The 23,239-nt window shown below is 49.0% G+C and overlaps 1 protein-coding gene across 9 annotated transcripts in view; it reads left to right on the top strand.

Moving 5' to 3' along the window:
• LOC119939610 (UDP-glucuronosyltransferase 2A1-like) overlaps positions 1-23,239 on the top strand; it is a 123,617-nt gene that overhangs the window by 79,145 nt on the left and 21,233 nt on the right. The window contains exon 1 of one of the 9 annotated variants that reach the window (XM_038759729.1): positions 7,484-8,210. The exons of 7 other annotated variants lie outside the window; for them this stretch is intronic. In XM_038759729.1, coding sequence (XP_038615657.1) covers positions 7,490-8,210 — 721 coding nt within the window. In that variant the 5' untranslated portion in view covers positions 7,484-7,489. Of the gene's footprint in view, positions 1-7,483; positions 8,211-20,066; positions 20,802-23,239 lie in introns of those variants that run through there. One more of the 9 variants, XM_038759727.1, reaches the window with a different exon arrangement.

Raw genomic sequence — 23,239 nt, 5'->3', positions numbered from 1 at the left:
CCACCTCACCTTCTAGTTATCGTCCCATATCCCTCCTACCATTCCTTTCCAAACTCCTTGAGCGAGTTGTCTACATGCGCTGCCTAGAATTCCTCAACAACAACTCTCTTCTTGACCCCCTCCAATCTGACTTCTGTCCCCTTCATTCCACGGAAACTGCCCCCTCAAAGGTCACCAATGACCTCCTGCTTGCCAAATCCAACGGCTCATACTCTGTCCTAATCCTCCTCGACCTCTCAGCTGCCTTTGACACTGTGGACCACCCCCTTCTCCTCAACACGCTATCTGACCTTGGCTTCACGGACTCCGTCCTCTCCTGGTTCTCCTCTTATCTCTCCGGTCGTTCTTTCTCAGTCTCTTTTGCAGGCTCCTCCTCCCCCTCCCATCCTCTTACTGTGGGGGTTCCCCAAGGTTCAGTGCTTGGTCCCCTTCTGTTCTCAATCTACACTCACTCCCTTGGTGACCTCGTTCGCTCCCACGGCTTCAACTATCATCCCTACGCTGATGACACCCAGATCTCCATCTCTGCCCCTGCTCTCTCCCCCTCCCTCCAGGCTCGCATCTCCTCCTGCCTTCAGGACATCTCCATCTGGATGTCTGCCCGCCACCTAAAGCTCAACATGTCGAAGACTGAGCTCCTTGTCTTCCCTCCCAAACCTTGTCCTCTCCCTGACTTTCCCATCTCTGTTGACGGCACTACCATCGTTCCCGTCTCACAAGCCCGCAACCTTGGTGTCATCCTCGACTCCGCTCTCTCATTCACCCCTCACATCCAAGCCGTCACCAAAACCTGCCGGTCTCAGCTCCGCAACATTGCCAAGATCCGCCCTTTCCTCTCCATCCAAACTGCTACCCTGCTCGTTCAAGCTCTCATCCTTTCCCGTGTGGACTACTGCACCAGCCTTCTCTCTGATCTCCCATCCTCGTGTCTCTCTCCACTTCAATCCATACTTCATGCTGCTGCCCGGATTATTTTTGTCCAGAAACGCTCTGGACATATTACTCCCCTCCTCAAAAATCTCCAGTGGCTACCAATCAATCTGCGCATCAGGCAGAAACTCCTCACCCTGGGCTTCAAGGCTGTCCATCACCTCGCCCCCTCCTACCTCCCCTCCCTTCTCTCCTTCTCCAGCCCAGCCCGCACCCTCTGCTCCTCCACCGCTAATCTCCTCACTGTACCTCGTTCTCGCCTGTCCCGCCGTCGACCCCCGGCCCACGTCATCCCCCGGGCCTGGAATGCCCTCCCTCTGCCTCTCCGCCTAGCTAGCTCTCTTCCTCCCTTCAAGGCCCTGCTGAGAGCTCACCTCCTCCAGGAGGCCTTCCCAGACTGAGCCCCTTCCTTCCTCTCCCCCTCGTCCCCCTCCCCATCCCCCCATCTTACCTCTTTCCCTTCCCCACAGCACCTGTATATATGTATATATGGTTGTACATATTTATTACTCTATTTATTTATTTATTTATTCATTTTACTTGTACATTTCTATCCTATTTATTTTATTCTGTTGGTATGTTTGGTTCTGTTCTCTGTCTCCCCCTTTTAGACTGTGAGCCACTGTTGGGTAGGGACTGTCTCTATGTGTTGCCAATTTGTACTTCCCAAGCGCTTAGTACAGTGCTCTGCACACAGTAAGCGCTCAATAAATACGATTGATTGATTATCATTATATTATTATTATTATTCATTCATTCAATTGTAATTCACATAATAATAATTTACCATTATATTATTATTATTCATTCATTCAATCATATTTATTGAGCGCTTACTGTGTGCAGAGCACTGTACTATATTATTATAATATAATATTATGATTATATAAACTGTGAGCCCACTCTTCTAGACTGTGAGCCCACTGTTGGGTAGTGACCGTCTCTACATGTTGCCAATTTGTACTTCCCAAGTGCTTAGTACAGTGCTCTACACACAGTAAGTGCTCAATAAATATGATTGAATGAATTATTATATTATTAATAATAATAATAATAATAAAAGCAATGGCATTTGTTAAGTGGTCACTATGTGCAAAACACTGTTCTAAGCACTGGGGAGGATACAAGGTGGTTCAGGTTGTCCCAAGTGGGGTTCACAGTCTTCATCCCCATTTTACAGAGGAGGGAACTGAGGCCCAGAGAAGTGAAGTAACTTTCCCAAGGTCACACAGCTGACAGTTGGCGGAGGGGAAGGAGGTAAGGTGGGGGGGATGGGGAAGGGGTGGAGGGGGAGAGGAAGAAGGGGAGAAAGAGAGGAAGAATTGTCAGCTGTGTGACTTTGCGCAAGTCACTTCACTTCTCTGTGCCTCAGTTCCCTCCTCGGTAAAATGGGGTCGAAGACTACGAGCCCCACATTGGACAACCTGTTGACCTTGTATCTACCCCGGCACTTAAGACAGTGCTTTGCACGTAGTAAGCGCTTAATAAATGCTATCATTATTATTATTATTGTGACTGAGCGCTCACCCCACGGTGAGGCTGTAGAGAAGCAGCGTGGCTCAATGGAAAGAGCACGGGCTTATGTTGCCAACTTGTACTTCCTAAGCGCTCTGTACACAGTAAGCGCTCAGTAAATACGATTGAATGAATGAATGAATGAGATGAGGGCACTGAGGCACAGAGAAGTTAAGTGACTTGTCCAAAGTCACCCAGCTGACAATTGGCGGAGCCAGGATTTGAATCCATGACGCCTGACTCCAAAGCCCGGGCTCTTTCCACTGAGCTACGCTGCTTCTCTGTTTATTTATACTGTTGCCTGTCTACTTGTTTTAATGTCTTCCCCCCACTCCCACCCAGACTATAAGCCCACTGTGGGCGGGGATTGACTCTTCTTATGGCTGAATTGTACTTCCCAAGAGCTTAGTACAGTGCTCTGCACACAGTAAGCGCTCAATAAATACGATTGAATGAATGAATGAATGAATGAATTGGTGGAGCCGGGATTAGAACCCACGACCTCTGACTCCCAAGCCTGGGCTCTTTCCACTAAGCCACGCTACTCAGGGAGCCTAGGGACAATACTGGAAGGCCTGTTTTTCAGCCAGTCTGTTCCCTGGCTGGTATCAAAACAGTACCACTAATTTTATTATAATAACATTTTATTATTATATTATATATATATATATATATATAATTATATTATTATAATAATATTTTCCTTTCAATAGTATTTCTTGAGCACTTACTGTGCGCTTGGGAGAGTACAATAGAACAACAGACACATTCCTGCCCACAACGAGCTCACAGTCTACAGGGGCATTTGTTAAGCATATACTATGAGCCAGGCACTGTCCTAAGCCCTGAGGTGGATAAAAGCAAATCGGAGAGGACACAGTGGCTGTCCCACGTTTGGCTCAAAGTTCCAATCCCCATTTTACAGATTAGGTAACTGAGGCAAAGAGAAGTGAAATAGCTTGCCCAAGGTCACAGAGCGGACAAGTGCCAGGCCTGCTCTCTATCCTCTATGCCATGCTACTTCTCGCAGTGTGCCCAGCGTTGGATTTAGCACTTAGGCGAATACAAGATCATCAGGTCAGAGAGGGAGAAAAGGAGGGGGCAAGTGTTTTTATGATCCAATCTTCCTGCTCTAAGCAATCTATCCTACTGTGTTTAGATGTGGCTCAGGCCCAGATTAGAAGGACATTCCTCTTCCTCTGGTCTCTCTCCAAGAGAGGACGGAGTCTGTGAAGCCAAGGTTGGATAATGTGTCGAGGAGAAGGGGGTGGTCCACAGTGCCGAAGGCAGCTGAGAGGTCGAGGAGGATTAGGAGAGAGTAGGAGCCGTTGGATTTGGCAAGAAGGGGGTCACTGGTGACCTTTGAGAGGGCAGTTTCGGTGAAGTGTAGGGGACAGAAGCCAGATTGGAGGGGGTCTAGGAGAGAGATGGAGTTGAGAAATTCGAGGCAGCGAGTGTAGATGACTCGTTCTAGGAGTTTGGAAAGGAAGAGTAAGAGGGAGATAGGACGATAACTGGAAGGGGCAGTGGGATCAAGAGAGGGCTTTTTTAGGATGGGGGGGGGACATGGGCATGTTTGAAGGCAGAGGGGAAGGAACCAGTGGAGAGTGAGCGGTGGAAGATGGACATTAAGGAGGGGAGGAGGGAAGGGGTGAGAGTTTTTATAAGATGAGATGGAATGGGGTCCGAAGCACAGGTGGATGGGGTGGCACTTGAGAGGAGGGAGGAGATCTCATCTGAAGATACTGCTAGGAAGGATGGGAAGGTAGAGGAGTGGGTTCATTCGCTCATTCATTTCATACAATCGTATTTATTGAGCGCTTACTGTGTGCGGAGCACTGTACTAAGCGCTTGGGAAGTACAAGTTGGCAACATATAGAGAAGGTCCCTACCCAACAACGGGCTCACAGTCTAGAAGGGGGAGACAGACAACAAAACAAAACCTGTGCACAGGTGTCAAGTCATCAGAATTAATAGAATTAAAGCTAAATGCACATCATTAACAAAATAAATAGAATACTAAATATGTACAAGTAAAACAGAGTAATAAATCTGTACAAACATATATACGGGGGCTGTGGGGAGGGGAAGGAGGTAGGGCGGGGGGGGATGGGGAGGAGGAGAGGAAAAAGGGGGCTCAGTGTGGAAAGGCCTCCTGGAGGAGGTGAGCTCTCAGTAGGGCTTTGAATGGAGGAAGAGAGCTAGTTTGTCGGATGCGCGGAGGGAGGGCATTACTGTCCAGGGGGAGGGCGTGGGCTGGGGGTCTATGGTGGGACAGGCGAGAATGAGGCCCAGTGAGGAGGTGAGCGGTGGCAGAGGAGCGGAGGGAGCGGGCTGGGCTGGAGAAGGACAGAAGGGAGGTGAGGTAGGAGGAGGCGAGGGGATGGACAGCCTTGAAGCCGAGAGTGAGAAGTTCTTGCTTCATGTATAGGTTGACGGGCAGCCACTGGAGATTTTTGAGGAGGGGGAGTAACATGCCCAGAGCATTTCCACACAAAGATGATCTGGGCAGCGGCGTGAAGTATAGACTGAAGTGGGGAGAGACAGGAGAATGGGAGATCAGAGACGAGGCTGATGCAGTAATCCAGTCAGGATAGGATGAGAGATTGAACCAGCAAGGTAGTGGGTTGGATGGAGAGGACAGGGCAGATCTTGGCGATGTTGTGGAGGTGAGACCGGCAGGTTTTGGTGACAGATTGGATGTGAGGGGTGAATGAGAGAGTGGAGTCGAGGATGACACCGAGGTTGCGGTCTTGAGAGATGGGAAGGATGGTAGTGCCATCTACAGTGATGGAAAAGTCAGGGAGAGGGAAGGGTTTGGGAGGGAAGATAAGGAGTTCAGTCTTGGACACACTGAGTTTTAGATGGTGGGCAGATATCCAGATGGAGATGTCTTGAAGGCTGGAGGAGACACCAGCCTGAAGTGAGGGAGAGAGAACAGGGACAGAGATGTAGATTTGGGTGTCATCAGCGTAGAGAGGATAGGTGAAGCCGTGGGAGCGAATGAGTTCACCAAGGGAGTGGGTGCAGGTAAAGAACAGAAGGGGACCAAGAACTGACACCCGAGGAACCCCTACAGCAAGGGGATGGGAGCAGGAGGAGGAGCCCGCAAAGGAGACTGAGAATGAACGGCCGGAGAGATAAGAGGAGAATCAGGAGAGGACGGAGTCTGTGAAGCCAAGGTTGGATAGCGTGTTGAGGAGAAGGGGGTGGTCCACAGTGTCGAAGGCAGCTGAGAGGTCGAGGAGGATTAGGATGGAGTAGGAGCCATTGGATTTGGCAAGAAGGAGGTCATTGGTGACCTTTGAGAGGGCAGTTTCGGTGGAGTGTAGGAGATGGAAGCCAGATTAGAGGGGGATCGAGGAGAGAGTTGGTGTTGAGGAATTCGAGGCAGCGGGTGTTGACGACTCGTTCAAGGAGTTTGGAAAGGAATGGTAGGAGGGAGATAGGGCGATAACTAGAAGGGGAGGTGGGGTCAAGAGAGGGTTTTTTTAGGATGGGGGAGACGTGGGCAGGAGAGACCGTGTCATCTGGGGTAAGCCAAGTCTCCGTGAGGGTGAGGAGGAGGAGAGAGTGGGAAAGGAGCAGGTCAAGGATGAAAGGGAGCTTACTTAAGTTGGAGCAGGCGTTTACTAGGCCACACTTGGCAGGAGCTGTGGAAGGAGGGAAGGGAGGGAGAAGGGTGCGAAGGGTGGGATGGTTTGGATGGGAATGAGTTGTCGGGGGGCCTGGGTGGGGACAGGAGGATGAGGGGTGGTGATGAGAAAGAAGACTGGGATGGGACAGGGGTGGGGAGGAGGGGAGGGAAGGGATTGGAAGGGAGGGGTTTGGTGGGGAACTGCACAGAGGGAGGGGGATGAGGGTTGGCTATGGTACAGAGGGACTCTAGGGAAGCAGCGTGGCTCAGTGGAAAGAGCGCGGCTTAGGAGTCAGAGGTCAGGGGTTCGAATCCCAGCTCCGCCACTTGTCAGCTGTGTGACCTTGAGCAAGCCACTTCACTTCTCTGTGCCTCAGTTACCTCATTTGCGAAATGGGGATTAAGACTGTGAGCCCCAACTAAGACAACCTGATCACCTTGTATCCCCCCAGCGCTTAGAGCAGTGCTTTGCACATATAAGTGCTTAACAAATACCACCATTATAATTATTCTTAGGGAGGGGGCGGGGAGCAGGGGTGCGGGGGAGTACAGGGAGGGAGAGAGCTGGGTGAGAGAGGGGAAGGGGCAGATGAAGACAGGGAAGGGCAGATGGGAGCACGGAAATGGACAGGTCATGATTAGGTCAGTAAGATTAATGTCAGCACAGAGAGCAGTTAACAATTAACATGCAATAGCAACCATAAAATAAGCTGGTGATGCCCGGAGCAGAAGGGTGAATTGTCCATGGGTCATTCTAATCCAAATGGCTAGTGGCCAGGGGAATCCAGGGGCTCTTGGCTGAATTGTCTCTGAGGCGGTGGAGGAGGGAGGCCTGTGGATGGCAGTTCTGTAGAAGAATGAAACTGTCAATGCGTGGTTCAGTGGAAAGAGCCTGGGTTTGGGAGTCAGAGGTCATGGGTTCTAATCCTGGCTCTGCCACGTGTCAGCTGGGTGACTTTGGGCAAGTCACTTCACCTCTGTGAGCCTCAAGGCCACCAACCCATCATTTCCATCATCAATCATCATCATCAATCGTATTTATTGAGTGCTTACTATGTACAGAGCACTGTACTAAGTGCTTGGGAAGTACAAATTGGCAGCATAATTTCCAGGGACATAGCATCCCCCCCCAACCCCCCGGCACCCTTCTGGAGTTCATGACCCGGAGGAACCCCAAAGCCCAAGCTCACTTCACGAACAGAAATCAAAGGTCACTGAGGTTTGTGGCCCAGGTGCCTTAGATCCCAATCTTTGCTCTCAGTGGACTGGTTGGACCTTCTTTCATCATGCGATGACAAAGTGGGAATTAAACTTTAACACCCTATTGATTTTTGGCTCTTCATAAATCCCACTGAGCATGTCAGCATGCGGAGAGCAGTCACGGGGGCGAGGAAGGGGGGTACTGCGATGACTCCAAAGTGGCTTTGGGTGCTCGTGTTGCTCCAGCTGAGTTGCTCTGACTCGGGGTCCTGTGGGAAAGTGCTCGTGTGGCCCATGGACCAGAGTCACTGGCTCAACACAAAGACCCTCCTTGAAGAGCTGGCCCAGAGGGGCCACGAGGTGACCGTTCTCGTGCCTTCTGTCTCGGTTCGCATCGATCCCAGCCAGCCGTCGACACTGAACTACGAGGTCTTCCCTGTGCCCTCTTCTCAGGAGGACTTAGAGGACTTGTTTCAGCAGATAGTGTATCTGTGGAGTTATGAATTACCTTCTCTCTCTCTCTGGGAATACATTGTGAAACTGAAAGATTTATCCGATAGATTTTCCTTTTCGAGTAAGCAAATATGTCAGAGTGCCGCCTCGAACAAGGCGCTCATGAAGAAACTTCAAACATCTGGGTTTGACGTTCTGGTGGCGGATGCCGCCTTCCTTGGCGGGGACCTCATAGCGGAGTTGCTTGGGATCCCTTTCGTCTACACAATCCGGTTCTCGGCCGGTTATCACTCGGAAAGGCACTGTGGGAAAATGCCATGCCCTCTTTCTTATGTGCCCTTGCCCTTGGGGGCCTTGACAGACAGGATGGACTTCCTGGACAGGGTGAAGAATTTGGGACTGGCCATGCTCTTCGACTACATTATCCCTCTGTCTGATAGCAGTGTTTGGAATGGACTTTACACTGAGGTATTGGGTAAGCCTCCTCTATTGTTGACTGATTTTTCCTGAGGAGAGGGGAGAAGGAGGGAGTAAAGGAAGGGGAGAAAGAGGAGAGAAGGAAAGGATGGGGAAGATGGACAGGAGTGGAGAAAAATCATAATAATAATCGTGGTGTTTTTTCATTCAGAGAAGGGGAGGCAGGGGGGAGAACGGAGGCATGGGGAAAAAGGAGAAGAGAGAAGGGAAAAGAGAAGGGGGAGGAAGAGGAGGAAGAGGAGGAGAAGGATGAGGCAGAGGAGAGGGGATTAGGGAAGGAGGAGGAGTAGAAGGAAATATACTGGTATGAAGAAGAGAGGAGGAGGGAGAAAAACAATGCTAATAATAATAGTACTTTCCTTGTAAGTGAGTACCATCACAGAAGGGAGGGAAGGGAGGAAGAGGAAGAGGAGGAGATTGAAACCGAGGAAGAGGAGTAGAAGGAGGAGGAGAAGAAGAGTGTAGAGGAGGATGCATCTTTGGTGAATGTCCTCCTTTTTCTTCGCTCCCCTTCCGTCCCCACAAGTCTCTCGCCCCTTGCCCTCCTTCCCTCTTCCTTCACCCCTCCTTTCTCTCCTTTCTTCTCCACCTCCACTCTCAACACCACAAGTAGCCTGCCAGATCCCACTCCCAAGCCCACCTCCTTCCTCAAAATAAAAGGTGATCTCCCCTCTGGGGTCCAGAGAATAAGGCCTTGTAAATGCCTGAAATACTGTCAACGGTGAATTTCTGATTCACTTGAGAGGGTCTCTCCTACTTGGGCTGAGATCCTATTTCTCTCACTGGCAAAGAGTGAATAACTCTCCAGGCATTCAGACCACTGAGAAAATATGGTGGAAAGTCGATCGGTGGAACTCATTAAAGAAGCAGCGTGGCTGAGAAGCAGCTTGACTCAGTGGAAAGAGCACGGGCTCTGGAGTCAGAGGTCATGGGTTCAAATCCTGGCTCCGCCAGTTGTCAGCTGTGTGACTTTGGGCAAGTCACTTCACTTCTCTGGGCCTCAGTACCTCATCTGTAAAATGGGGATTAAGACTGTGAGCCCCCCGTGGGACAATCAGAGCACCTTGTAACCACCCCAGCGCTTAGAACAGTGCTTTGCACATAATAAGCGCTTAATAAATGCCATCATTATTAATATTATTAATAAATGTCATTATTATTATAATCACACTCCCCACCTTCAAAGCCTTATTGAAGGCCCAGCTCCTCCCAGAGGCCTTCCCCAACGAGGCCCTCATTTCCTCTTCTCCCACTCCCTTCTGCATCACCCTTGCCCTCGGATTTGCCCCCTTTATTCACCCCACCCTCAGCCGCACAGCACCGATGTCCATATCCGTAATTTATTTATTCATAATAATGTCCGCCTCCCCCTCTAGACTGTCAGCTCCTTGTGGGCAGTGAATGTGTCTACCAACTCTGTTGCATCCTACCCTCCCAAGTGCTTAGTACAGTACTCTGTACACAATCCGCACTCAGTGCAGCATGGCATAGTGGATCAAACACAGGCCTGGAATTCAGAAGGTCATGGGTTCTAGTCCCGTCATCACCCCTTGTCCACTGGGTGACCTTGGGCAAATAATAATAATAATAATAATAATAATGGCATTTATTAAGTGCTTACTATGTGCAAAGCACTGTTCTAAGTGCTGGGGAGGTTACAAGGTGATCAGGTTGTCCCACGGGGGGCTCAAAGTCTTAATCCCCATTTTACAGTGAAGTGAAGTGACTTGCCCAAAGTCACACAGCTGAAAATTGGCAGAGCCTGGATTTGAACCCATGAACTCTGACTCCAAAGCCCAGGCTCTTTCTGCTGAGCCACGCTGCTTCCATCATTTCACTGTTCTGTGCCTCAGTTACCTCATCGGTGAAATGGGGATTGAGACCGTGAAGCCTACTGTGGGCCAGGGACTGTGTCTAACCCGATTTGCTTGTATCATTCATTCGTTTATTCAGTTGGGTTTATTGAACGCTTACTGTTTGCGGTGCTCTGTATTAAGCTCTTGGGAAAGTACAACACAGCAATAAAGAGAGACAATCCCTGGTATCCATTCTGGTGTACAGTACAGCACCTGGTACTTTGTAAGCGCATAACATATACCTCCATTCTACTCCCTTCCATGTCACCGCGATTCGCTCCCTTTGCCCTCCCCCGTCCCACTTCACTTATGTACATATGTATATATTTATAATTTTATTTCTAATAATAATAATAATGATGATGATGGTATTTGTTAAGCGCTTACTACCTGCAAAGCACTGTTCTGAGCCCTGGGGGGATACAAGGTGATCAGGTTGTCCCACGTGGGGCTTACAGTCAATCCCCATTTTACAGATGATTTTACCTTTCTTTTCCAAGAATTTAGTACAGTGCTCTGCACATAGTGAGCGCTCAGTAAATATGATTGAATGAGTGAGTTAAATACCACAGTTATTATTCCCTTCTAGACTGTGAGCCCGCTGTTGGGTAGGGACCGTCTCTATATGCTGCCAACTTGTACTTCCTAAGCGCTCTGCACACAGTAAGCGCTCAATAAATACGATTGAATGAATGAATGAATAATAATAATAATAATAATGGCACTTGTTAAGCGCTTACTATGTGCAAAGCACAGTTCTAAGTGCGAGATGAGGGCACTGAGGCACAGAGAAATTAAGTGACGTGTCCAAAGTCACCCAGCTGACAATTGGCGGAGCCGCTATTTGAATCCATGACGCCTGACTCCAAAGGCCGGGCTCTTTCCACTGAGCCACGCTGCTTCTGTATTTATTTATACTGATGCCTGTCTATTTGTTTCGATGTCTTCCCCACCCCACTCCCACCCAGACTATAAGTCCACTGTGGGCAGGGACTGACTCTTTTGATGGCTGAACTGTATTTTCCAAGAGCTTAGTGCAGTGCTCTGCACATAGCAAGCGCTCAATCAATAGGATTGAATTGGCGAATTAAATAGCACAGTTATTCTTCTTAATGATAATAATGATTGTTATTAATTGTTATAACATGGTGAATCATTAAAATCCAGTTGAAAAATGAACTGAGCCTGCCTGGGGCCCTGGGAGCGATTGCGCCCCCTGGTGGGAAGTGGGCGGTAGGGCAGGGGGCGGACTAGCAGGCGGCTGCCGCGCCCCCTGGTGGGCACTACTCGTAAGCGCTCAGGCTGCAGGGATCTAGGATGATGATGATGATAATAATAATAATAATAATAATAATAATAATGATAATAATAATAATAATAATTACTGTGTGCAGCTCTCGGCATTAAGCGCTTGGGAAAGTACAACTCAGCTCTGAAGACAGTGCTCTGCACATAGTAAGCGCTTAACGAATGCCATTTAAAAATAAAAACCACAGCAATATTCATTCATTCATTCATTCAATCGTATTTAGGGAGCGCTTACCTGTATATATATATATATATATATATTTGTACATATTTATTACTCTATTTATTTGTTTTGCTTGTACGTATCTATTCTATTTATTTTATTTTGTTAGTATGTTTGACTTTGTTCTCTGTCTCCCCCTTCTAGACTGTGAGCCCGTTGTTGGGTAGGGACCGTCTCTATATGTTGCCAACTTGTACTTCCCAAGCGCTTAGTACAGTGCTCTGCACACAGTAAGCACTCAATAAATACGATTGATTGATTAATTGATTGATTGAATGCCATTTAAAAAAAAACCAACCACAGCAATATTCATTCATTCATTCAATCGTATTTAGGGAGCGCTTACTTATATATATGTATATATGTTTGTACATATTTATTACTCTATTGATTTATTTATTTTGCTTGTACATATCTATTCTATTTATTTTATTTTGTTAATACGTTTGGTTTTGTTCTGTCCCCCCCTTCTAGACTGTGAGCCCACTGTTGGGTAGGGACTGTCTCTATATGTTGCCAACTTGTACTTCCCAAGCACTTAGTACAGAGCTCTGCACACAGTAAGCGCTCAATAAATACGATTGATTGATTGATTGATTGTTCATTCATTCATTCAATCGTATTTATTGAGCGCTTACTGTGTGCAGGGCACTGTACTAAGCGCTTGGAAAGTACAAGTTGGCAACATACAGAGACGGCCCCTACCCAACAGTGGGCTCACAGTCTAGAAGGGAGTAGAGACAACCCCTGGTATCCGTTCTGGTTCATATTACAGCACCTGGTACATAGTAAGCGCTTAACAAATACCTCCATCCTGCTCCCTTCCGTGTCACATAATAATAATAATAATAATAATTTATTATATTATTATTCATTCAATCGAATGTAATTCACATAATAATAATTTATCCTCCCTCCTCTCAAGTGCTACTCCAGCCACCTGTGCTTCTGACCCCATTCCCTCTCATCTTATGAAATCTCTCACTCCATCCCTTCTCCCCTCCTTAACTTCCATCTTCAACCGCTCACTCTCCACTGGTTCCTTCCCCTCTGCCTTCAAACATGCCCATGTCTCTCCCATCCTAAAAAAACCCTCTCTTGACCCCACCTCACCTTCTAGTTATCGTCCCATATCCCTCCTACCATTCCTTTCCAAACTCCTTGAGCGAGTTGTCTACATGCGCTGCCTAGAATTCCTCAACAACAACTCTCTTCTTGACCCCCTCCAATCTGACTTCTGTCCCCTTCATTCCACGGAAACTGCCCCCTCAAAGGTCACCAATGACCTCCTGCTTGCCAAATCCAACGGCTCATACTCTGTCCTAATCCTCCTCGACCTCTCAGCTGCCTTTGACACTGTGGACCACCCCCTTCTCCTCAACACGCTATCTGACCTTGGCTTCACGGACTCCGTCCTCTCCTGGTTCTCCTCTTATCTCTCCGGTCGTTCTTTCTCAGTCTCTTTTGCAGGCTCCTCCTCCCCCTCCCATCCTCTTACTGTGGGGGTTCCCCAAGGTTCAGTGCTTGGTCCCCTTCTGTTCTCAATCTACACTCACTCCCTTGGTGACCTCGTTCGCTCCCACGGCTTCAACTATCATCCCTACGCTGATGACACCCAGATCTCCATCTCTGCCCCTGCTCTCTCCCCCTCCCTCCAGGCTCGCATCTCCTCCTGCCTTCAGGACATCTCCATCTGGATGTCTGCCCGCCACCTAAAGCTCAACATGTCGAAGACTGAGCTCCTTGTCTTCCCTCCCAAACCTTGTCCTCTCCCTGACTTTCCCATCTCTGTTGACGGCACTACCATCGTTCCCGTCTCACAAGCCCGCAACCTTGGTGTCATCCTCGACTCCGCTCTCTCATTCACCCCTCACATCCAAGCCGTCACCAAAACCTGCCGGTCTCAGCTCCGCAACATTGCCAAGATCCGCCCTTTCATCTCCATCCAAACTGCTACCCTGCTCGTTCAAGCTCTCATCCTTTCCCGTGTGGACTACTGCATCAGCCTTCTCTCTGATCTCCCATCCTCGTGTTTCTCTCCACTTGAGTCCATACTTCATGCTGCTGCCCGGATTATCTTTGTCCAGAAACGCTCTTGACATATTACTCCGCTCCTCAAAAATCTCCGGTGGCTACCAATCAATCTGAGCATCAGGCAGAAACTCCTCATCCTGGGCTTCAGGGCTCTCCGTCACCTCGCCCCCTCCAACCTCACCTCCCTTCTCTCCTTCTACAGCCCAGCCCACACCCACCGCTCCTCCACCGCTAATCTCCTCACCGTACCTCGCTCTCGCCTGTCCCGCCGTCGACCCCCGGCCCACGTCATCCCCCGGGCCTGGAATGCCCTCCCTCTGCCTCTCCGCCTAGCTAGCTCTCTTCCTCCCTTCAAGGCCCTGCTGAGAGCTCACCTCCTCCAGGAGGCCTTCCCAGACTGAGCCCCTTCCTTCCTCTCCCCCTCGTCCCCCTCCCCATCCCCCCATCTTACCTCTTTCCCTTCCCCACAGCACCTGTATATATGTATATATGGTTGTACATATTTATTACTCTATTTATTTATTTATTTATTCATTTTACTTGTACATTTCTATCCTATTTATTTTATTCTGTTGGTATGTTTGGTTCTGTTCTCTGTCTCCCCCTTTTAGACTGTGAGCCACTGTTGGGTAGGGACTGTCTCTATGTGTTGCCAATTTGTACTTCCCAAGCGCTTAGTACAGTGCTCTGCACACAGTAAGCGCTCAATAAATACGATTGATTGATTATCATTATATTATTATTATTATTCATTCATTCAATTGTAATTCACATAATAATAATTTACCATTATATTATTATTATTCATTCATTCAATCATATTTATTGAGCGCTTACTGTGTGCAGAGCACTGTACTATATTATTATAATATAATATTATGATTATATAAACTGTGAGCCCACTCTTCTAGACTGTGAGCCCACTGTTGGGTAGTGACCGTCTCTACATGTTGCCAATTTGTACTTCCCAAGTGCTTAGTACAGTGCTCTACACACAGTAAGTGCTCAATAAATATGATTGAATGAATTATTATATTATTAATAATAATAATAATAATAAAAACAATGGCATTTGTTAAGTGGTTACTATGTGCAAAACACTGTTCTAAGCACTGGGGAGGATACAAGGTGGTTCAGGTTGTCCCAAGTGGGGTTCACAGTCTTCATCCCCATTTTACAGAGGAGGGAACTGAGGCACAGAGAAGTGAAGTGACTTGCGCAAAGTCACACAGCTGACAGTTGGCGGAGGGGAAGGAGGTAAGGTGGGGGGGATGGGGAGGGGGTGGAGGGGGAGAGGAAGAAGGGGAGAAAGAGAGGAAGAATTGTCAGCTGTGTGACTTTGCGCAAGTCACTTCACTTCTCTGTGCCTCAGTTCCCTCCTCGGTAAAATGGGGTTGAAGACTACGAGCCCCACATTGGACAACCTGTTGACCTTGTATCTACCCCGGCACTTAAGACAGTGTTTTGCACGTAGTAAGCGCTTAATAAATGCTATCATTATTATTATTATTGTGACTGAGCGCTCACCTCACGGTGAGGCTGTAGAGAAGCAGCGTGGCTCAATGGAAAGAGCACGGGCTTATGTTGCCAACTTGTACTTCCTAAGCGCTCTGTACACAGTAAGCGCTCAGTAAATACGATTGAATGAATGAATGAATGAGATGAGGGCACTGAGGCACAGAGAAGTTAAGTGACTTGTCCAAAGTCACCCAGCTGACAATTGGCGGAGCCAGGATTTGAATCCATGACGCCTGACTCCAAAGCCCGGGCTCTTTCCACTGAGCTACGCTGCTTCTCTGTTTATTTATACTGTTGCCTGTCTACTTGTTTTAATGTCTTCCCCCCACTCCCACCCAGACTATAAGCCCACTGTGGGCGGGGATTGACTCTTCTTATGGCTGAATTGTACTTCCCAAGAGCTTAGTACAGTGCTCTGCACACAGTAAGCGCTCAATAAATGCGATTGAATGAATGAATGAATGAATGAATGAATTGGTGGAGCCGGGATTAGAACCCACGACCTCTGACTCCCAAGCCTGGGCTCTTTCCACTAAGCCACGCTACTCAGGGAGCCTAGGGACAATACTGGAAGGGCTGTTTTTCAGCCAGTCTTTTCCCTGGCTGGTATCAAAACAGTACCACTAATTTTATTATAATAACATTTTATTATTATATTATATATTATTATATATATAATTATATTATTATAATAATATTTTCCTTTCAATAGTATTTCTTGAGAACTTACTGTGCGCTTGGGAGAGTATGATAGAACAACAGACACATTCCTGCCCACAACGAGCTCACAGTCTACAGGGGCATTTGTTAAGCATATACTATGAGCCAGGCCCTGTCCTAAGCGCTGAGGTGGATAAAAGCAAATCGGAGAGGGCACAGTCCCTGTCCCACGTTTGGCTCATAGTCCCAATCCCCATTTTACAGATTAGGTAACTAAGGCACAGAGAAGTGAAATGGCTTGCCCAAGGTCACACAGCAGACAAGCGCCAGGCCTGCTCTCTATCCTCTATGCCATGCTGCCTCTCGTGGTGTGCCCAGTGTTGGATTTAGCACTAAGGCGAATACAAGATCATCAGGTCAGAGAGGGAGAAAAGGAGGGGGCAAGTGTTTTTATGATCCAATCTTCCTGCTCTAAGCAATCTATCCTACTGTGTTTAGATGTGGCTCAGGCCCAGATTAGAAGGACATTCCTCTTCCTCTGGTCTCTCTCCAAGAGAGGACAGAGTCTGTGAAGCCAAGGTTGGATAAAGTGTCGAGGAGAAGGGGGTGGTCCACAGTGCCGAAGGCAGCTGAGAGGATGAGGAGGATTAGGAGAGAGTAGGAGCCGTTGGATTTGGCAAGAAGGAGGTCACTGGTGACCTTTGAGAGGGAAGTTTCGGTGAAGTGTAGGGGACGGAAACCAGATTGGAGGGGGTCTAGGAGAGAGATGGAGTTGAGAAATTCGAGGCAGCGAGTGTAGATGACTCGTTCTAGGAGTTTGGAAAGGAAGGGTAAGAGGGAGATAGGACGATAACTGGAAGGGGCAGTGGGGTCAAGAGAGGGTTTTTTTAGGATGGGGGGGACATGGGCATGTTTGAAGGCAGAGTGGAAGGAACCAGTGGAGAGTGAGTGGTTGAAGATGGACATTAAGGAGGGGAGGAGGGAAGGGGTGAGAGTTTTTATAAGATGAGAGGGAATGGGGTCCGAAGCACAGGTGGATGGGGTGGCACTTGAGAGGAGGGAGGAGATCTCATCTGAAGATACTGCTAGGAAGGATGGGAAGGTAGAGGAGTGGGTTCATTCGCTCATTCATTTCAATCGTATTTATTGAGCGCTTACTGTGTGCGGAGCACTGTACTAAGCGCTTGGGAAGTACACGTTGGCAACATATAGAGATGGTCCATGGGCTCACAGTCTAGAAGGGGGAGACAGACAATGAAACAAAACCTGTGCGCAGGTGTCAAGTTGTCAGAATTAATAGAATTAAAGCTAAATGCACATTATTAACAAAATTAATAGAATACTAAATATGTACAAGTAAAACAGAGTAATAAATCTGTACAAATATATATACGGGGGCTGTGGGGAGGGGAAGGAGGTAGGGCGGGGGGGATGGGCAGGAGGAGAGGAAAAAGGGGGCTCAGTGTGGAAAGGCCTCCTGGAGGAGGTGAGCTCTCAGTAGGGCTTTGAATGGAGGAAGAGAGCTAGTTTATCGGATGCACAGAGGGAGGGCATTACTGTCCAGGGGGAGGGCGTGGGCTGGGGGTCTATGGTGGGACAGGCGAGAATGAGGCCCAGTGAGGAGGTGAGCGGTGGCAGAGGAGCGGAGGGTGCGGGCTGGGCTGGAGAAGGACAGAAGGGAGGTGAGGTAGGAGGAGGCGAGGGGATGGACAGCCTTGAAGCCGAAAGTGAGGAGTTTTTGCTTCATGTATAGGTTGACAGGCAGCCACTGGAGATTTTTGAGGAGGGGAGTAACATGTCCAGAGCATTTCCACACAGAGATGATCTGGGCAGCGGTGTGAAGTATAGACTGAAGTGGGGAGAGACAGGAGAATGGTAGATCAGAGATGAGGCTGATGCAGTAATCCAGTCAGGATAGGATGACAGATTGAACCAGCAAGGTAGCGGTTTGGATGGAGAGGAAAGGGCAGATCTTGGCGATGTTGTGGAGGTGAGACCGGCAGGTTTTGGTGACAGATTGGATGTGAGGGGTGAATGAGAGAGCGGAGTCGAGGATGACACCGAGGTTGCGGTCTTGTGAGATCGGAAGGATGGTAGTGCCGTCTACAGTGATGGAAAAGTCAGGGAGAGGGAAGGGTTTGGGAGGGAAGGTAAAGAGATCAGTCTTGGACATACTGAGTTTTAGATGGTGGGCAGATATCCAGATGGAGATGTCTTGAAGGCTGGAGGAGACACCAGCCTGAAGTGAGGGAGAGAGAGCAGGGACAGAGATGTAGATTTGGGTGTCATCAGCGTAGAGATGATAGGTGAAGCCGTGGGAGCAAATGAGTTCACCAAGGGAGTGAGTGTAGGTAGAGAACAGAGGGGGACCAAGAACTGACCCCGAGGAACCCCTACAGTAAGGGGATGGGAGGGGGAGGAGGAGCCCGCCAAGGAGATTGAGAATGAACAGCCGGAGAGATAAGAGGAGAATCAGGAGAGGAGAGAGTCTGTGAAGCCAAGGTTGGATAGCGTGTTGAGGAGAAGGGGGTGGTCCACAGTGTCGAAGGCAGCTGAGAGGTCGAGGAGGAGTAGGAGCCATTGGATTTGGCAAGAAGGAGGTGATTGGTGACCTTTGAGAGGGCAGTTTCGGTGGAGTGTAGGAGATGGAAGCCAGATTAGAGGGGGATCGAGGAGAGAGTTGGTGTTGAGGAATTCGGGGCAGCGGGTGTTGACGACTCGTTCAAGGAGTTTGGAAAGGAATGGTAGGAGGGAGATAGGGTGATAACTAGAAGGGGAGGTGGGGTCAAGAGAGGGTTTTTTTAGGATGGGGGAGACGTGGGCAGGAGAGACCGTGTCATCTGGGGTAAGCCAAGTCTCCGTGAGGGTGAGGAGGAGGAGAGAGCGGAAAAGGAGCAGGTCAAGGATGAAAGGGATCTTACTTAAATTGGAGCGGGCATTTGATAGGCCACACTTGGCAGCAGCTGTGGAAGGAGGGAAGGGAGGGAGAAGGGTGCGAGGGGTGGGATGGTTTGGATGGGAATGAGTTGTCGGGGGGCCTGGGTGGGGACAGGAGGATGAGGGGTGGTGATGAGAAAGAAGACTGGGATGGGATGGGGGTGGGGAGGAGGGGAGGGAAGGGATTGGAAGGGAGGGGTTCGGTGGGGAACTGCACAGAGGGAGGGGGATGAGGGTTAGCTATGGTACAGAGGGACTCTAGGGAAGCAGCGTGGCTCAGTGGAAAGAGCGCGGCTTAGGAGTCAGAGGTCAGGGGTTCAAATCCCAGCTCCGCCACTTGTCAGCTGTGTGACCTTGAGCAAGCCACTTCACTTCTCTGTGCCTCAGTTACCTCATTTGCAAAATGGGGATTAAGACTGTGAGCCCCAACTACGACAACCTGATCACCTTGTATCCCCCCAGCGCTTAGAACAGTGCCTTGAACATAGTAAGTGCTTAACAGATACCACCATTATAATTATTCTTAGGGAGGGGGCGGGGAGCAGGGGTGCGGGGGAGTACAGGGAGGGAGAGAGCTGGGTGAGAGAGGGGAAGGGGCAGATGAGGACAGGGAAGGGCAGATGGGAGTATGGAAATGGGCAAGTCATGATTAGGTCAGCAAGGTTAATGTCAGCACAGAGAGCAGTTAACAATTAACATGCGATAGTAACCATAAAATAAGCTGGTGATGCCCAGAGCAGAAGGGTGAATTGTCCATGGGTCATTCTAATCAAAATGGCTAGTGGCCAGGGGAATCCAGGGGCTCTTGGCTGAATTGTCTCTGAGGCGGTGGAGGAGGGAGGCCTGTGGATGGCAGTTCTGGAGAAGGGTGAAACTGTTAATGCGAGCCTCGGTGGAGGGAGCCTGGGTTTGGGAGTCAGAGGTCATGGGTTCTAATCCTGGCTCTGCCACTTGTCACCTGGGTGACTTTGGGCAAGTCACTTCACCTCTGTGAGCCTCAAGGCCACCAACCCATCATTTCCAGGGACATAGCCTCCCCCGCCCCCCCCCCCCCACCCCCCGGCCCCTTTCTGGAGTTCATGACCCGGAGCAACCCCAAAGCCCAAGCTCACTGCACAAACAGAAATCAAAGGTCACTGAGGTTTGTGGCCCAGGTGGCTAAAATCCCAATCCTTGCTCTCAGTGGACTGGATGAACCTTCTTTCATCAGGCGATAACAAAGTGGGAATTAAACTTTAACTCACCCTATTGACTTTTGGCTCTTCATAAAACCCACTGAGCATCAGTCAGCATGCGGAGAGCGGTCCCAGGGGCAAGGAAGAGGGTACTGCGATGACTCCAAAGTGGCTTTGGGTGCTCGTGTTGCTCCAGCTGAGTTGCTCTGACTCGGGGTCCTGTGGGAAAGTGCTCGTGTGGCCCATGGACCAGAGTCACTGGCTCAACACAAAGACCCTCCTTGAAGAACTGGCCCAGAGGGGCCACGAGGTGACTGTTCTCGTGCCTTCTGTCTCGGTTCGCATCGATCCCAGCCAGCCGTCGACACTGAACTATGAGGTCTTCCCTGTGCCCTCTTCTCAGAAAGACTCCGAGGACTTGTTTCAGCAGATAGTGTATCTGTGGAGTTATGAATTACCTTCTCTCTCTCTCTGGGAATACATTGTGAAACTGAATGATTTACTCGATAGATTTTCCTTTTTGAGTAAGCAAATATGTCAGAGTGCCGTCTCGAACAAGGCGCTCATGAAGAAACTTCGAACATCCGGGTTTGATGTACTGGTGGCGGATGCCATCTTCTTTGGCGGGGACCTCATAGCGGAGTTGCTTGGGATCCCTTTTGTCTACACGATCCGGGCCTCGGCCAGTTATCATTTGGAAAGGCACTGTGGGAAAATGCCATGCCCTCTTTCTTATGTGCCCTTGCCCTTGGGGACCTCGACAGACAGGATGGACTTCACAGACAGGGTGAAGAATTTGGGACTGGCCATTCTCTTCGACTACATTACCCCTCAGTTTGATAGCAGTTTTTGGAATGGACTTTACACTGAGGTATTGGGTAAGCCTCCTCTCTTGTTGACTGATTTTTCCTGAGGAGAGGGGAGAAGGAAGGAGTAAAAGAAGGGGAGAAAGAGGGGAGGAAGAAAGGATGGGGATGATGGATAGGAGTGGAGAAAAATCATAATAATAATCGTGGTGTTTTTTCATTCAGAGAAGGGGAGGCAGGGGGGAGAACGGAGGCATGGGAAAAATGGAGAAGAGACAAGGGAGAAGGGACGGAGGAGGAAGAGGAGGAGAAGGACGAGGAGGAGGAGAGGGGATTAGGGAAGGAGGAAGAGTAGAGGGAAATATAGGGAGATGAAGAAGAAAGGAGGGAGAAAAACAATAATAATAATAATAGTACTTTCCTTGTGAGTACCATCGCAGAAGGGGAGGAAGAGGAAGAGGAGGAGATTGAAACCGAGGAAGAGGAGGAGAAGGGGAAGGAGAAGAATGGTGCAGAGGAGGATGCATCTTTGGTGAATGTCCTCCTTTTTCTTCGCTCCCTCCCGTCCGCACAAGTCTCTCGCCCCTTGCCCTCCTTCCCTCTTCCTTCACCCCTCCTTTCTCTCCTTTCTTCTCCACCTCCACTCTCAACACCACAAGTAGCCTGCCAGATCCCACTCCCAAGCCCACCTCCTTCCTTAAAATAAAAGGTGGTCTCCCCTCTGGGATCCAGAGAATAAGGCCTTGTAAATGGTGGAAAGTCGATCAGTGGAACTCATTTAAGAAGCAGCGTGGCTGAGGAGCCGCTTGGCTCAGTGGAAAGAGCACGGGCTCTGGAGTCAGAGGTCATGGGTTCAAATCCTGGCTCCACCAGTTGTCAGCTGTGTGACTTTGGGCAAGTCACTTCACTTCTCTGGACCTCAGTACCTCATCTGTAAAATGGGGATTAAGACTGTGAGCCCCCGTGGGACAATCGGAGCACCTTGTAACCACCCCAGCGCTTAGAACAGTGCTTTGCACATAGTAAAATAAATGCCATCATTATTATTATTATTAATAAATGTCATTATTATTATAATCACACTCTCCACCTTCAAAGCCTTATTGAAGGCCCAGCTCCTCCCAGAGGCCTTCCCCAACGACGCCATCATTTCCTCTTCTCCCACTCCCCTCTGCATCACCCTTGCACTTGGATTTGCCCTCTTTATTCACCCCACCCTCAGCCGCACAGCACTGATGTCCATATCCGTAATTTATTCATTCATAATAACGTCTATAATTTTATTATAATAACATTTTATTATTATATTATATATTATATATATATTATTATTATAATCTTATTATAATAATATTTTCCTTTCAATAGTATTTCTTGAGCACTTACTGTGTGCTTGGGAGAGTACGATAGAACAACAGACACATTCCTGCCCACAACGAGCTCACAGTCTACAGGGGCAATTGTTAAGCATATACTATGAGCCAGGCACTGTCCTAAGCGCTGAGGTGGATAAAAGCAAATCAGAGAGGACAAAATCCCTGTCCCACGTTTGGCTCATAGTCCCAATCCCCATTTTACAGATTAGGTAACTAAGGCACAGAGAAGTGAAATAGCTTGCCCAAGGTCACACAGCGGACAAGTGCCAGGCCTGCTCTCTATCCTCTATGCCATGCTACTTCTCGCGGTGTGCCCAGCGTTGGATTTAGCACTAAGGCGAATACAAGATCATCAGGTCAGAGAGGGAGAAAAGGAGGGGGCAAGTGTTTTTATGATCCAATCTTCCTGCTCTAAGCAATCTATCCTACTGCGTTTAGATGTGGCTCAGGCCCAGATTAGAAGGACATTCCTCTTCCTCTGGTCTCTCTCCAAGAGAGGACGGAGTCTGTGAAGCCAAGGTTGGATAATGTGTCGAGGAGAAGGGGGTGGTCCACAGTGCCGAAGGCAGCTGAGAGGTCGAGGAGGATTAGGAGAGAGTAGGAGCCGTTGGATTTGGCAAGAAGGAGGTCATTGGTGACCTTTGAGAGGGCAGTTTCGGTGAAGTGTAGGGGACGGAAGCCAGATTGGAGGGGGTCTAGGAGAGAGATGGAGTTGAGAAATTCGAGGCAGCGAGTGTAGACGACTCGTTCTAGGAGTTTGGAAAGGAAGGGTAAGAGGGAGATAGGACAATAACTTGAAAGGGCAGTGGGGTCAAGAGAGGGCTTTTTTAGGATGGGGAGGACATGAGCATGTTTGAAGGCAGAGGGGAAGGAACCACTGGAGAGTGAGCGGTTGAAGATGGACATTAAGGAGGGGAGGAGGGAAGGGGTGAGAGTTTTTATAAGATGAGAGGGAATGGAGTCCGAAGCACAGGTGGATGGGGTGGCACTTGAGAGGAGGGAGGAGATCTCATCTGAAGATACTGCTAGGAAGGATGGGAAGGTAGAGGAGTGGGTTCATTCACTCATTCATTTCATTCAATCATATTTATTAAGCGCTTACTGTGTGTGGAGCACTGTACTAAGCGCTTGGGA

This window comes from Tachyglossus aculeatus, chromosome 17, assembly GCF_015852505.1.
Source record: "Tachyglossus aculeatus isolate mTacAcu1 chromosome 17, mTacAcu1.pri, whole genome shotgun sequence".
Lineage (NCBI taxonomy): Eukaryota > Metazoa > Chordata > Mammalia > Monotremata > Tachyglossidae > Tachyglossus > Tachyglossus aculeatus.
The sequence above is the reverse complement of the archived record's forward strand: the minus strand, read 5'-3'. Positions and strand labels throughout refer to the sequence as shown.